This window comes from Eutrigla gurnardus (genome assembly GCF_963514095.1).
Source record: "Eutrigla gurnardus genome assembly, chromosome: 14".
Lineage (NCBI taxonomy): Eukaryota > Metazoa > Chordata > Actinopteri > Perciformes > Triglidae > Eutrigla > Eutrigla gurnardus.
The window spans coordinates 128,292-142,714 of record NC_139937.1 but is presented as its reverse complement, the minus strand read 5'-3'; the positions used below and the strand labels follow the sequence as shown (position 1 = coordinate 142,714).

General features: G+C 42.6%; 2 protein-coding genes across 4 annotated transcripts in view; both read left to right on the top strand.

Moving 5' to 3' along the window:
- The window catches only part of dennd4b (DENN/MADD domain containing 4B), a 134,121-nt gene extending 128,082 nt beyond the window's left edge, over window positions 1-6,039 (top strand). For both annotated transcript variants that reach the window (XM_084027203.1, XM_084027202.1), the window contains exons 22-29: window positions 110-214; window positions 403-578; window positions 678-834; window positions 923-1,162; window positions 1,422-1,518; window positions 2,303-2,468; window positions 3,052-3,110; window positions 3,595-6,039. In XM_084027203.1, coding sequence (XP_083883329.1) covers window positions 110-214; window positions 403-578; window positions 678-834; window positions 923-1,162; window positions 1,422-1,518; window positions 2,303-2,468; window positions 3,052-3,110; window positions 3,595-3,740 — 1,146 coding nt within the window. In that variant the 3' untranslated portion in view covers window positions 3,741-6,039. The remainder of the gene's footprint in view (window positions 1-109; window positions 215-402; window positions 579-677; window positions 835-922; window positions 1,163-1,421; window positions 1,519-2,302; window positions 2,469-3,051; window positions 3,111-3,594) is intronic.
- A 737-nt stretch (window positions 6,040-6,776) lies between these two features.
- The window catches only part of kiaa0319 (KIAA0319), a 109,671-nt gene continuing 102,024 nt past the window's right edge, over window positions 6,777-14,423 (top strand). Inside the window, exon 1 of one of the 2 annotated variants that reach the window (XM_084027213.1) lies at window positions 6,777-6,912. The gene's annotated coding sequence lies outside the window, so the exon portion shown is untranslated. The remainder of the gene's footprint in view (window positions 6,913-14,423) is intronic. The other variant, XM_084027214.1, reaches the window with a different exon arrangement.

The window sequence follows — 14,423 nt, the reverse complement described above, 5'->3', positions numbered from 1 at the left end:
TAGCTTAAAGCTGTAAATGTTGGTAGAAGAACTGTGATTGTTACTTGACTTCTGATGGATATTTCCTGCCATATCTGTTAAATATTCTAACGCTGTCATCTTCTCTCAGAGTTCGTTGTCTGTAGGAAGTGACCTCGACTTGACGGACACACCCAGTCAAGTCTATCCTCTACGTCGGTCCTGGGATGCCAACCAAGAGGGGACGGGGCTTGAGGTAAACCGAGTGTTAATGTGCTTTTTTGTGTCTAGTTGGTGTGTTGCTACCTTTTAACTATTCAACTACACCTCAGAGGTAAGTAGTTCAATTTATACTTCACTACAATTATCTGACATGCACCAGTATTTTTCCAGTGTTGTAATAGTACTTTTATTTCAATCGTTGGTCGCTCTCTGTGTGTCCAGGTGTTGATGTCCAGCTGCTCTCTGTGTCGCAGCTGTAATTCGTTGGTTTATGACGAGGAAATAATGGCCGGCTGGACGTCGGACGACTCCAACCTGAACTCGTCCTGCCCGTTCTGCTGTGCATCCTTCGTCCCCTTTCTGAGCGCTGAGATCTGTGACCTCGGACCTGTCGGCAGGTACAGACTTCCTTCAGTGAACCAGATCCGTCTCAACACCATCTGGCTTGTATTGTACAGTCTCTTCTTCCATTTGAAGTCTGCCTCTGTGTCTTGCAGTGTGGAGCGCACTAACTGGAATGTGGAGGATGAGGTGGAGAGTGCAGTGAGGCCCCCCAGTGGTCAGGAGGCCTCTCTGCAACATCACTGTAACGGCTTGACTGAAGACTCTAGCTCCGAGACCAGCAGCTACTCAGAGACCAGCAGAACCACCACGGTAACCTGCACCTTAAATGTCTGTCTTTATCCTCTTGTCTACTTTCTGTCCTGTTCACGGCCTCAAACCCCCCCTCGCTCCCTTCCAGGCTTCATCAGTCAGTGGTGCCCCCCAGGTCACAGTGGCCTACCTGAGCCCTCTGGTCCTGAGGAAGGAGCTGGAGAGTCTGCTGGAGAATGAAGGCGAGGCTGTACTTGCCCAGCTTCAGTTTCTGGACCACCACTCCATCATCTTCTGGAACCTGGTTTGGTTCTTCCAGCGCCTCGGTCTTCCCAGTAACCTGCTGCAGCTGGTCAGAGCCTCGCCACTGGGCAGCCAGTTCACACAGGTAGCACATGGTCTGATATGATGGTTCATAGAGGACAATTAACTGTCAACATCCATGTCTTTCTTTGGTAGAGGAAAATCAGACGGTTGGTTATATATGAGACAAACCTTCTCAAGTACCTATCGTCCTGTGAAATAATCTCTGTGACGGTACAGAAAAACTTCAAACATTCAGCTTCTTATCCACAGCAGCACAAATCACAGTTGAAACATTTGCAACAAGAAAGTCAATGACGGTGTTTCTCTCATGTGTTTCCCAGTCAGAGAACTTAGCAGTGAAGGTGAGGCTCCTCTGGGACACCCTGACCCCCGACACAGACCAGTGGCCCCCCCTCTATGTCCTCTGGAGGATCCACAGTAAGACAGACACAGCTTACACTCACTAGCCCCTTTTAGACGTCCTTTTCTTTCCGGGAGTATTCTGCCGTTATTCTGCCCCATTGTCAGTCTAAACGCCAGCCGAGGCGGAAAGGCGTAACAGAATATTACGCCTCTGAGACGCCAACGGAGGTCGTCACAGAGCCGCATCAGAAGCGAGATGAGGCGATACGGCGTTCAATCTAAACGCTAAACAAGGTGGAAAAGACATGACGTAGTGAAGACGCATTACCAGGGCGACACGTGATTGAACGAGCTCAAAGCGTAGAACCGAAGAAGATAAAATGCCGGTAGTTGCTCGTACGAGGCCGGTGTTATACGCATCGACATGTTGATGATGCAGCAACTTGTTGAAGAGTCATGTAAATATGAGAGACGAGCAAAAGTTCACCTTTCGTAGTTTTGATGCATCGAGCTGATCAGATTTCCGACGCTCATTGAACACTACAAACAAAGTTCTATCTAAACACAACAAACAAAGATCTATCTAAATGCTACAAACAAAGTTCTATCTAAACGCTACAAACAAAGTTCTATCTAAACGCTACAAACAAAGTTCTATCTAAATGCTACAAACAAAGTTCTATCTAAACGCTACAAACAATGTTCTTTCTAAACGCTACAAACAATGTTCTATCTAAACGCTCCGGTTCGCAGCATATTTTGACTTGCCTTTCCACCGTTATGGCGGAATTGTCTGTCGAAAAGGGGCTACTGACACACAGGACCAAGGACTCACCCACCTCCCCCCTTCTTCCACCAGGTGGTGTTCCCATGAGGAGCTACAGCTGGCGGAGGCACAACCACCCATTTACTCTGTCCTTCCTGGAGGAAGTGCTGCGCTGGGTCGGCATGAACGAGGTGCACAAAGCTGTCACGCTTTTCCTGGACACACTGGCCAAACAGTCGGGCTCCTCCTGGACTCAGAGGTGGGACTTCTACTGGGGTTATAGTGGGGCTACACTGAGGCTAGACTGGGATTAGACTGGAGCTATACTCACTGAGATCAGACTGGGATTACACTGAGATTAGATGTGGGTTACACTGGGTTTATACTGGAGTTTCACTGAGATTAGACTGGTGTTATACTGAGATTATACTGATATTAGACTGGGGTTACACTGAGATTAGATTTGGGTTAGACTCGGGTTATACTGGCGCATTACAATTAGATAAAACTGGTTTTATACTGGCTGTACACTGAATTTAAACTGGGGTTACACTGAGGTTGGACTGTGATTAGACTGGGGTTACACTGAGGTTACACTCACGTTAGACTGGGGTTATACTGTTTTAACATTGAGATTAGACTGGGGTGAAAATGAGATTAGATTTGGGTTATACTTGGGTTTACACTGGAGTTATATTGATGTTACACTGAAGTTACACTAAAGTTATACTGGGGTTATACTGGGGTTACACTGATGTTGCACTAAAATTAGACTGGGGTCTAACTTCTTTACATGATGTTCTTGTTGGATGTGGATTATGTTTGTGTTTTGTGTTTGACAGGAGTTTGTACAGAGAGTTCCTCTTCCTCACGCTGGCAGCGATGGGCAAAGACCACGTTGGTAAGATGTCACAACATCACATTGTTGTATTCAAAAACAGCATACCATGTACGCACGTACATTCGCAGCCGACCCCTGTTCGAATCCCGGCCCAAGGTCCTTTACTGCATGTCACACCCCCCTCTCTCTCCTGTCTTTCCTATCTGTTCACTGCTAATAAAAGGCGTCTGTGCCTCAAAAAATCTAAAAAAAAAAAAAAAAAGTGGGAACAGTGTCTGCCTCCCGAACCAGAACTGGAAGATGGTTCCAGAGAAGAGGAGCTTGATGGCTGAAAGCTCTGGCCCCCACTCTACTTTAGAGACTTCAGGAAAGACAAGTAGTGTACATATTAGTATATGATGGTTATGGTATCAAACAGGTCATGGTTCAGTTCCAGTACTGAGCTTAGACACTTGCAGGACTAAGTACAAACTCCAGGAGATTTAATCTCAATGTGACCAATGCAGCTGCAGCTTGATAAACCTGTCCTGTCTCTGTCCTGCAGCTGCGTTCGACAAGAAGTACAAGGCAGCGTACTCTCGTCTCGGTGGCATTCTTGGTCGAGAGGAGCTCCATAGGAGGCGAGCTCAGCCTCCCAGCCCCAAAGCTGTGGACTGCAGACGGAGCTTCCACCCGCCACTCGAATGCTGACAACGTCCCTAATGAGTCCCGCAGCGTTCGTCCCTGTGAGGGTCCCAGGACAAACCCAGGACCCTGCTGCCTTCGCCTGCTTGTGTCCTTCACCTCTTTGCTGCCTCCTGGTGGATGTCGGAGTTACGTGCTCCTTCCTGTCCTCTGTAGCTCCGTTTGCCTCGTCGATGTGAATCCAACAGCTTCTCGTCTTCATCTAAGATCCTCACATTTGATCTGGACTCAAGAGCTCTAACAGAATTACACGTTGTCAACAACGATTAGCTTACTGAGCCCAGATCTGTGCTTCAGTCTGTACCATGGCGTTGTGTGAAGGGAAGGAACCTCCGGTCGGTGCATGTCCACTGGGATCAGCTGTATCGCTGTCAACTGTTTGGTTTTAGAGATCCAGATGATTCAACTTCTTGAGTTTTAACCATGTAGTGATGATATGATGTTTACAGTTTAATGTTGGGATATTATTTTGAAAAAGGTGGAATAAGGATTAAGAAGACAGAGAAACAGAAAGAAGCTCCAGGAAACTGTCGGGTACGTCAAATGGAAAATAGCAGTTTCAATGTGAAGCTACAACAGAGTGTGATCATGACGAGCCACTAACGTTTAGGAGCTGAAAAGAAATCGCCATCCTCCCCTAAACAAGAAGCTCTCTTTTCTCTGGAAGTTTCTCTCAAGACTCAACATTTGAAGGACCTCGGAAGTGAAAGGACTTGTCCATCAAACCCAGAACACTGTCTCGGAAACCCACATGATTGTCCCTTTTAAACATCATGGATTGAGTCATGATTTTCTCCAGCAGTTCAACCAGATGTGTTGTTCATTGACAACCAATCCGAGCTTTAGTAGGCAGAATGAATTGTGTACCAGAAATCTGGAGACAGGTGTGGATGACATGTTGTCGACACCGTCCTTGAACAACAAGAATCTGCTTTGAATTGAATAATCTTCATCGCCATGTTGGCTTCTTTTGGATGGGAGGAGCTTCTCACTGAAATCACACCGAGACATTAAAACTGAAAATGTCCTTTTGAAAATCAATACAATACACGCATAAAAGGACACCGTCAGTTGTGACATTCTCAGCTGCTAAATTTCACAAAGATTTTTGGAATATCAGATTTTTTCCCCCTTTCATGTTGATTTGATAATGTCTAACTGAAAAGGTGATTAATGGACATGAATGGCTTTTGTAGATGCTTCAAAAAAACGTTTGCACGGATCCATCCAGGCACTGCACATTTAACCCAAATATCTCCACTAAATAGTCAACATGCTGCTGGAACTGGTCCAGTAAAGTTATTTAACATTATTACTAACGACCATGATGACATTTAACAGCTGTGGATTTCTGAAAACTGACTGAAGAAAAAGTAAAAAAGCAGAAATATTATTTCACTGTTGTTGAATTTGAAATATCTGAGAGCTTTGGTCTTACCAGCTTGATGGAGTTTTCAACCGCATCCCATGGTCTTCATTGGCGAGGTGTTTTCAGGACGTATCAAATTGGCCACACTGACGTGGCACCTGAGCAGGTCTTTTCACTGATGAAGACCATGAAATACAGCTGAAAACCCTTGAAGACAGATTCATTTTTGATGATTTGGATTAATTTCAAGAACATATATTCATGATGAAATACAGAAATGTATTTTTTTTTTTCATTAACCAGCACGGAACCTGGTTCGTGGCTGTGCTGCCATACAATTCTTCCGTTTCACTTCACAATTGTAGCTTCCAGTGGCCTGAAGTGCTGATCCCTTTTGTTCCTCACGTTGAAATGTGGTCGTCTTCTTACCTGAACAGCAACTTTGTAGTCTTTGTAGTTGAGTTTGTTACCAGCTTATTACCAGCTGGTAGACCGCTGGTAAACAGCTGGACATCAGCAAGTAGTTTATCAGCGGTTAACAAATTGGTTTTCAGCTAGTAATCTTTTTTTAATAAGGGACATAACCATTATAAAACAGAAAGTGTCTGTTGGGTTGTATAATGTGATACAATGATAAAAAAAATTATGTCTACTCTTGAAATATATTTGTTCTTCTTCTATTTGTTCTGTTTGGAAAAACAGCGCACCGTATATTTTCATGCACAGGACTGCAGTTCTTTCAGAGTTAAACTTGGGTGAATTTGCCTTGACTTTGTCGTGTTACAGGATGTTTTATTTGTTGAGTCAGTGCCGAGAAGAGGAGTGTATTTAAATTAGACAATTGTGTTTGCTGTTGTAATTAATATAGAGCTGTGATTTCAGTTGTAAATGTTTTTTTTTTAAGAAAACACAAATTAAATAGATTGATGCGCCCGACATATTTCATTGTGCTTTAATTAAATGATTGATTTCCTTATTTCATATCTAAATATTATAATTAGCACAGTAAACCCTCATTATCATCATCTGCAAACTGCACTGACTGTTGTAAAGTTTGTGAGTAAGTGCAAACTTAACTGGAAATCAGACCAGTCTTCCTTCAAAATAAGTGTATAGTAACCAATAACTGCATTCTGTGATGTTCAATGTTAATGGTACTGAATGAGCATTAACAGTGTTACAGCAGCACTTCAACATCTGTCTCAATAGAACCAAGCCAAAAATAACTTTCTAAAACTAAGACTGTACTTTAATATCTACGACTGAATTGCAAACCGTGTACATTATATCTGTAAAATGCAGTGTTTACTGTCTTTTGTTGGTATGTGCAGATAAATAATATATTAGATATGGTTATGTTGGACATGAATTATATATATTGTTAAAAAATACAATTATGGTTCCTTCTGACTTATTCTAAATGGACTTTTTAAATGTATTTGACTCAACATTTTATTAATAATGACGTGTATTTTGCTGCAACAGTAACATAACCATATTTTAACTGACAGACACCCGATCCCAGCTGACATTGGGTTAAGGCAGAGTTCACCTGTAGGCACAACAAAAATAGGTTTCAAAGGTGACACGCTTTGTGTTTTATTTTGAAAATAGTGACCGGATGTCGTGTATTTCCATTTCGCTGACTCTACTCGACAGTGGTCGTGTTTTCTCGGAGCGGTTTCAGCACCAGCGTGTAACCAGGTAAACTCCCCAGTCCCACTTCCAGCCCCAGCGACACCGACTGCACTATGAACCAGCAGCACTGACCAGTAAGGAGCCACTGGGAGACCGCGAGTCAGCGACCAGGTACGTTGATTGACTTTTAGTAGTTGTAAGATACTGACATCACGAGGGCTGAATCAATATAACGTTACTGTTGCAACAGCCTTTATTTCTATATGAAACCTATTTCAGTGTCGTTCGCTTCGATTCCTACCCTCCTGTACGTCATTGGCCTACGTCATGTGCGCCAGCTCCGTTCACACATCCTGTAATATTCCGTGTTGAGATGCGGAACGCAGAAAGGATTTCAGAGACGTCTCGGTCACTAGCGGAGATTAGTTATCGGTGCAGGTCCCACCGTGCTGGCTGGACGGGCAACAACTCCAGCATCAAACCAGTTTACCCCTGCGGTATCGATCAGAGGGGTGGTCATCATAATATTCAGACCTACTAAAGAAGTTGGAAGGTTTCAACGGAAACGTGTTATTTAGTATAATGATATCAAGCCGAATTGCAGCAATATATACAGGTAGTGAATCTGAACAATGTTATTTATTGATATATATGTATGCATAAGTAAGATAACATTTAGGCTAGTTTGGAGTGAAGAGATGTTAAGGGCGAAACCTGCGCATCATTTGCTCAGACTTACAGAAAGGTTGCGTTGTGTTTAGTTTCATGTAAATGTCTCGATTCTGGGCTTATTGTAATTGGGTTGAAGGTGCGTTTGTTTTGTTGTCTGCTGCTGGGCGGGGCTAACGATGTCCGCCAATGTGGTGCTGAAATTGTCCAGGAGCCAATACACACTACTGTACCTGCCTTTGCTATTCACAATATTCAATGAGTTAAACCCAAAATTAATTATTATTGTTATTGGTATGATCTGATTAAATACATGTTTATATGTGACCAGCCACGGCAAAACCAGGAACAGGTCAGCCTCGGGGCATTTTGAGTTATTCATATTCACAGATTCTGAAAGTGTAGTTTCTAAGCTTTCCAATGATGTCTAACACATGGAAATCTGATAATAGGCCATTTGCCAAAGTTGTGGCCATTTGAATGTATGCTTCTCTGAAAACCGTTCACTGAGAAAACTCCTGAAAGATTTGCAAATCTCACCTCACCTCACCTGGCAAGAAAGGAATCACAATGGTGCTCATTTGCATCTCATTCAGATAAGGCCTCCCCCCCCTAAGTAGCTAGTGCTAATGATATAGCAACTAGCCTATTGTCCTCAGGTAGGCTAGTTGCTAAACTATTAGCATCACAGTCAATTCAAGCAATGCCAACAGGCCCCTTGGCACCTTACTGTTAAATCAGATGTCCACATTACGAGCCAAAAAACTCCCATTACAGCTTAGTTTCGATGTGCATATACTTTTAAAATGACAGTACTGAGCTAGCTTAGCTAGCTAAGCAAAGTAGATAACTTGGATGTTAACGGAAACTCACCCCCTAAGAAACTGAAAAGTATTGCTGCAGACGTTGCCTCCGATGAAATAAGAGGTCCGGGCGGACTTTCTTTTCATCTGTGGCTTTTTGGTGGATGCAGTCATCTCCGATGCAACTGCTGTAGTTCCGTATGCTGTAGGCTACATTGCTCTTGAGAAAGTTTGTTGCTACATGAATGTCTTCCAAGGAGAGAGTTCTCCTTTCTTCTTCCATAGCATTTGCAGTCAAAGTTACGGATTTCCTCCATTTCGCTGTCTTTATCCCATTGAAATGTAACCGTAGATATAGCGTCTGATATCTTCCGCTCCAACTCCTCCGCTGCCCGAGGCAAATGGGCGCTGTATAATTAGCCATGTGTTTCACTTCTAACGTGCAGCTGATTGGCCGAAAAAATAACAACAGCGCGTGAATGGCCAACGGTAATCCGTATGGAAATTAACTGCATCGCCGTACATGCCCTGGCAAAGACGGAGACAACCGCAGATTTTTTCCGAAACTACAAATACAAAATGTATACGTTAATGGCAACGAATACTGTTATCTGAAACATGGAGTGGCTTCTTCATGATCTCAACTTGCATATTCTGCAAAAAAAAACGAAAATCACTAATTTTGAAAAAAAAAAGCTTAGCCTATTTCGTCTTTTACGCAAATTCGTCCCACCTGACTTGTTGCTGGTTTTGCTGTGGCGGGTCACATATAATACTTTGTGGTATTAACTGTTAGGGGTGTGCATTGGCACTGCCCTCACAATTCAATTTGATTGCGTTTCACAAGGTAACGATTCAGTTCGATTCTACGATGCATTGCGATGCATCAAAATTCTACTGCACACAACAAGGCAAATTTTTCAAATCAGTCATGAGGCAATACAAGCAGTCAGATATTGAACAAGAGATTTATTGGTTGCTATGTGTGTATTATCACTCTCCTGTATCTTTGACATAAATGTCATTAAATAAAATACAATTGAATGGTACAAGGTATTGGATATGGCATTTTCAAACCTGAAAAAGAAAACATAAATCACTGCTTTCAGTGCTTTAATGAGAAATGTTTCTCTTCTCTCTGCTTTCGATCATATTCACTGAAGCCGACACTATGCTCCGATAGAACAAAATAAATCATCCAGTTTTAGAAAAAAAATGCGCCTCTACGTGCACGTAGAGCCTGTTGTTTGTTTTGCAAAAACCCACCGCGCCCATATCATCCTGTCCACTCAGCAGTCCACAGTTCGTGCACACGCCACAGAGCTCACCTCCCCCCTCACGCATGTTACAATATCACAGGCACACGCCTCAAGCTAGGCATACGGTTCATTCCATGTGAAAACAGCCAATATCGGGGTACCATGTAATGGTACCTCTCAGATTTTGCTGAAAAGTGACGAAAATATTCCTTGTTACCAAACAAAGGAATCTGAACTTTCAGGTCAATATCTCAAATGGTTTGCCCGTGGCGTCCATTTGAATTTCAAGTGCCACACCCCTTTTTGACACATTGGAATTTCGCTTTTCATTTGTTGGCATTTTTGGAGGCCCATAACTTCTGTTCTAATAGTGATAGAAGGCTGAAAATTGGTGTGTTACTTAATTGTAGTTTGTATTACACAATTATAAAGGCAGAATCAACATTCCTTACTGTTTGGGTGAGAAGTGGGTCACCAAAATCCTAGAAAATGTTGACGGCATGTGTGATTTTTACTTTTTGGGTGTCCCTAGCACCACGATTAATGATCATATTTATTCTAAACAGGATGATTTGTTATATTTGGGAACCTTGCTCTTGCCAAAATTAATTGGAAGGGTATGGTACCACTGGTGGGGGTTTGATGGGGGTCCAAAAACCCTTTCGGGCAGAGGTGACTCTTTTGGAACCCCATATTTGAACCCAAAATGACCATGTGGGCACTTGATGATTCTAATGGGATTCATACCAGATAAAGAAACATATTTGTTCTTTCTTTTAATGAAAGCAAACCTTTGACTTTGAAGTTCCATAATATTAATTTTATTCTTTTTAATGCACCATTTCTGGAATGTCTGGAATGTAGATCAGGGAGAATTTAGTCATGATAAAGCATGAAAATAGTGGAAATAACTTAGTAGTATGCTCAGTGATGGCAAACAATTAAATATTAAGACTGCTGGTCATTAATTTCCTGAAAATGACTTCCGGTTGAGCCTCGGAGAGATGTAGACGCGCGTCTCTGAGCTCCCCCATATTAACCTTTATTTATGTCAAGGAGCCCAACCCACACATATGTATGACAGTTTGAGTGTCGTTTAAGCAGAGTGTAGATCGAAAGACGGTGAAAACGTGAGTTTTTATTCAATTTTGTTACGACTTTTCGACGAAACAAGATGCAGGATCTGAGGAGCGGTGCTAAGGCCCCAGAGCATGCAGAGGGCACGGAGCCGGGTCAATCAGCTATACTCGACGCTATTACGTCCTTGAAGGCCGAACTGCTGGCAAAAATAGACGAGAAAGCGGAGACCCAGAACGCCGAGATATGCAAGCAGATAAGCATCGTTAAAGACGAAATGAAAACGGCCATTGAGCGTGCTAACGTTAGGGCTAACGCTCTGGAGCAGTGCACCGCTAGTTTGGAAACTGCGGCCAACAGTCACTCTGACACCATTACTGAACTGGAGCAACAGGTGTCCCAGCTGAGGAAAGAAGTGGTGAGCCTCACGGCAAAAACCGAGGACTTAGAGGCAAGATCACGGAGATGCAATTTACACATTTTCGGCATCAAAGAAAGACGTGAAGAGGGCACCCGCCCAACTACGTTTGTCGCTGGAATACTACAGAAAGCACTGAAGCTGGATAAACCGCCCGTCTTAGACAGAGCACACCGCACCCTCCAACAAGCTCCGGATGAAGGGCAGCAACCAAGAGCCTTCGTTATCAAGTGTCACTATTACCAGGAAAAAGAAGCGATCCTGCGTAAATCACTTGCGGCACAAAATCTCATCTCCGAACATGGCGACAGGATTTGGATTTTTCTTGATTACACACAGTCAGTTGCACGGCAGCGGGCTGCATTCAAGCATGTGAGACAACTTCTGCAACGTTGTGAGGGCGTAAAATACGGGATGTGGTACCCAGCTAAGCTGAGGATTACAACTTGGGATGGAATGCAGAGAAGCTTCACGGATCCAGTCAAAGCTGAAGAGTTTGTAAAAGAACTCTCATAAATCAGACACTTCCGTCATTCTATGCTGAGATTGCCATGGCGATCTGAGGTAAAACGCAGGTATGGCTGACAGGAAAGACATTGAAAGTATTTAGGAAACATTGTTGTAGTTTTCGATTCCTCTTCTGCCATCATACTATCCAATAAGATAATTTCCTTTACAGTTTTGTTCTAACTGGACAGTAAGTGAAGGTCTGGTTGTTAAGTAATGCCTACCTTATTTGTGAAGTTGTGGATGGTAATGCACAAACAGTGACATGTTTTATTTCTTCACATATAAGCCCCTGATGCTGATAGTAGAGACATTTAACTTTTTCAGTAAACAGGGTCGTTGTTAGTTTTTTTGTTCTTGTTTGTTTGTTTAAATTCCACTTAATTGACCCCATCTGGTATATTGTCATACAGCAAAGTTAGCTTTACCCCTTGTGAATGCCAAGGCTGATAACAGTGACACTGAATTGGTTCATAAATACTGTTGCTGATATTGTTTTCTTGATTAATGATTGTTTTTTCTACTGCACATCAGACGTATTCAAGGATTGATTTTTTCCTTATAGACAAAACAATGCTTCCACTTGTTAAGTTGTGTAGATATGATAGTATAGTCATCTCTGACCACTCACCAGTCATCATGGAGCTTTGGCTCCAGAACAATGTAGCCACAAGGCGCAACTGGCGTCTCAATCCTACACTTTTAGCAGAAAAGGATTTTGTGGACTTCATTTCGGCTCAGATTGACTTTTTCCTTGAAACTAACCAGCTGCCAGATACCAATATATTTACCTTATGGGAAACACGAAAAGTATACTTGAGGGGTCACATAATAGAATACACATCTCAACTGAACAAAAGCAGGTCGAAGCGCTTCACAGAATTAACCACGCTTATTCATGACGTTGATCAGCAACTCTCTGACTCTCCATCGACAGAACTCCGCAAGAAAAAGATTGCATTGCAGACAGAGTTCGATCTTCTTGCCTCTAAACAGGCTGAAGAGACATTTTTAAAATCAAGACGGAGCCACTACGAACATGGAGAACGTGCGAGTAGACTGCTTTCTCATCGGTTACGCCAATTCTCGGCAGTCAATTATATTACAGAAATACAAGCCACTGATGGCACCATCAAATCAGACCCGAAAGATATTAATGATCAGTTTAAAAATTTTTTACTCCTCCCTATATAAATCGGATAGTTGTCATGCAAACAATTTTGTAGAAAATCTGGACTTGCCCACCCTAAGTGACGAAGATAAGTCCACCCTAGAAGAGCCAATATCTGATGTTGAAATTGGCCAAGCAATTAAATTAATGAAAAATAGAAAAGCACCAGGCCCAGATGGTTACCCCATTGAATTTTATAAGACTTTTGCCAGTAAATTGACACCACTCCTACGCTCTGTTTACACAGAATCGCTTAAACAAAAAAAGCTTCCTACATCTATGACCAAGGCTTCAATTTCTGTTCTACCAAAAAAAGATAAAGACCCAATCAAGTGCGAATCATACAGACCAATCAGCCTACTTACATGTGATTACAAAATACTTACAAAAATCCTTGCCCTACGATTAGAATCCGTTTTACCAACTATTGTGCACCCTGACCAAACGGGTTTCATAAAGGGCAGGCAGTTATATCATAACCTGCGCCGCCTCTTTAATATATTATACTCTGAACACTCGACCCAACTTCCAGAGATAGTAATTTCATTGGACGCGCACAAAGCTTTTGACCGAATCGAATATGGACACCTTTTTAAAACATTAAACAAATTTGGATTTGGCCCGACTTTTACTTCTTGGATTCAAACACTGTACTCTATGCCACAGGCATCAGTTAGGACCAATAATATCGATTCTGAGTATTTCATCCTCCATAGGGGAACGAGGCAAGGCTGTCCGCTGTCCCCTCTTCTATTTAATCTTGCCATTGAGCCATTGGCTATAGCTTTGCGACAAAACAATGAAATATTGGGAATTAACAGGGGGGGGGGGGGGGGGGGCAAGTCCACAAAGTCTCGTTGTATGCGGACGACCTTTTGCTATTTATATCAGACCCTGAAAATTCTATTCCAAAGTGCCTGGACACAATCTCACAATTTAGTTTGGCCTCAGGTTATAAAATCAATTTAACAAAGAGTGTATTATTCCCCATTAATAGTAAAGCACTGACGATGTCCTTTGAGTCATGCGAATTTAGAGTCACAACTGGCCCCCTAACATATTTAGGAGTCAAGGTAACACGCCATTATAAAGACCTTCTTAAACGGGTTAGGGTTAGGGTTAAAACTTTTTATATTATTATTGGGCAGCCAATATTCATAAAGTGACTGTCTGGTACAATACTTTTGTGAAAGGGGAAGGTCCAAACTGGTCTCTCATGGAACAACAAGCATGTTTACCAGTCTCCTTAGCATCTATGTTGTGTGGCCCATTACCATTAGCAGTGGGGGCTCATACAAACAACCCAATTGTGAGAGGCACTCTACGTATAAGGACCCAATTTCGTAAACACTTTGGCCTTACGCAAGCTTTGGTGTCAATGCCTTTTATCGCCAATCCCCTTTTTAGACCCTCTTTGTTAGATGCAGCTTTTCAGACATGGTTTGGGAAAGGAATTCATTGTGTAGGGGACCTATTCATTAATGGACTGTTTGGCTCTTTTGACCAGTTTGTTAAAGAGTACAACCTACCTAAGTCCCATTTCTTCAGGTACCTTCAAATACGCAATTTCACTCGTACATATTTTTCATCATTCCCGCACAAACCTCCAGCCTGCCCACTTGATGAATGTCTGAAGCTTAAGCCCCAAATACCAGGGTGTGTGTCTCAGTTGTACAGTATTTTACAAGACATGGAAGGTAACTCTCTTCACCATTTCAAAGAGCGGTGGGGTGAAGACTTGAGCATGGAGCTTTCTGAGGAAACCTGGCAAAGAGCTA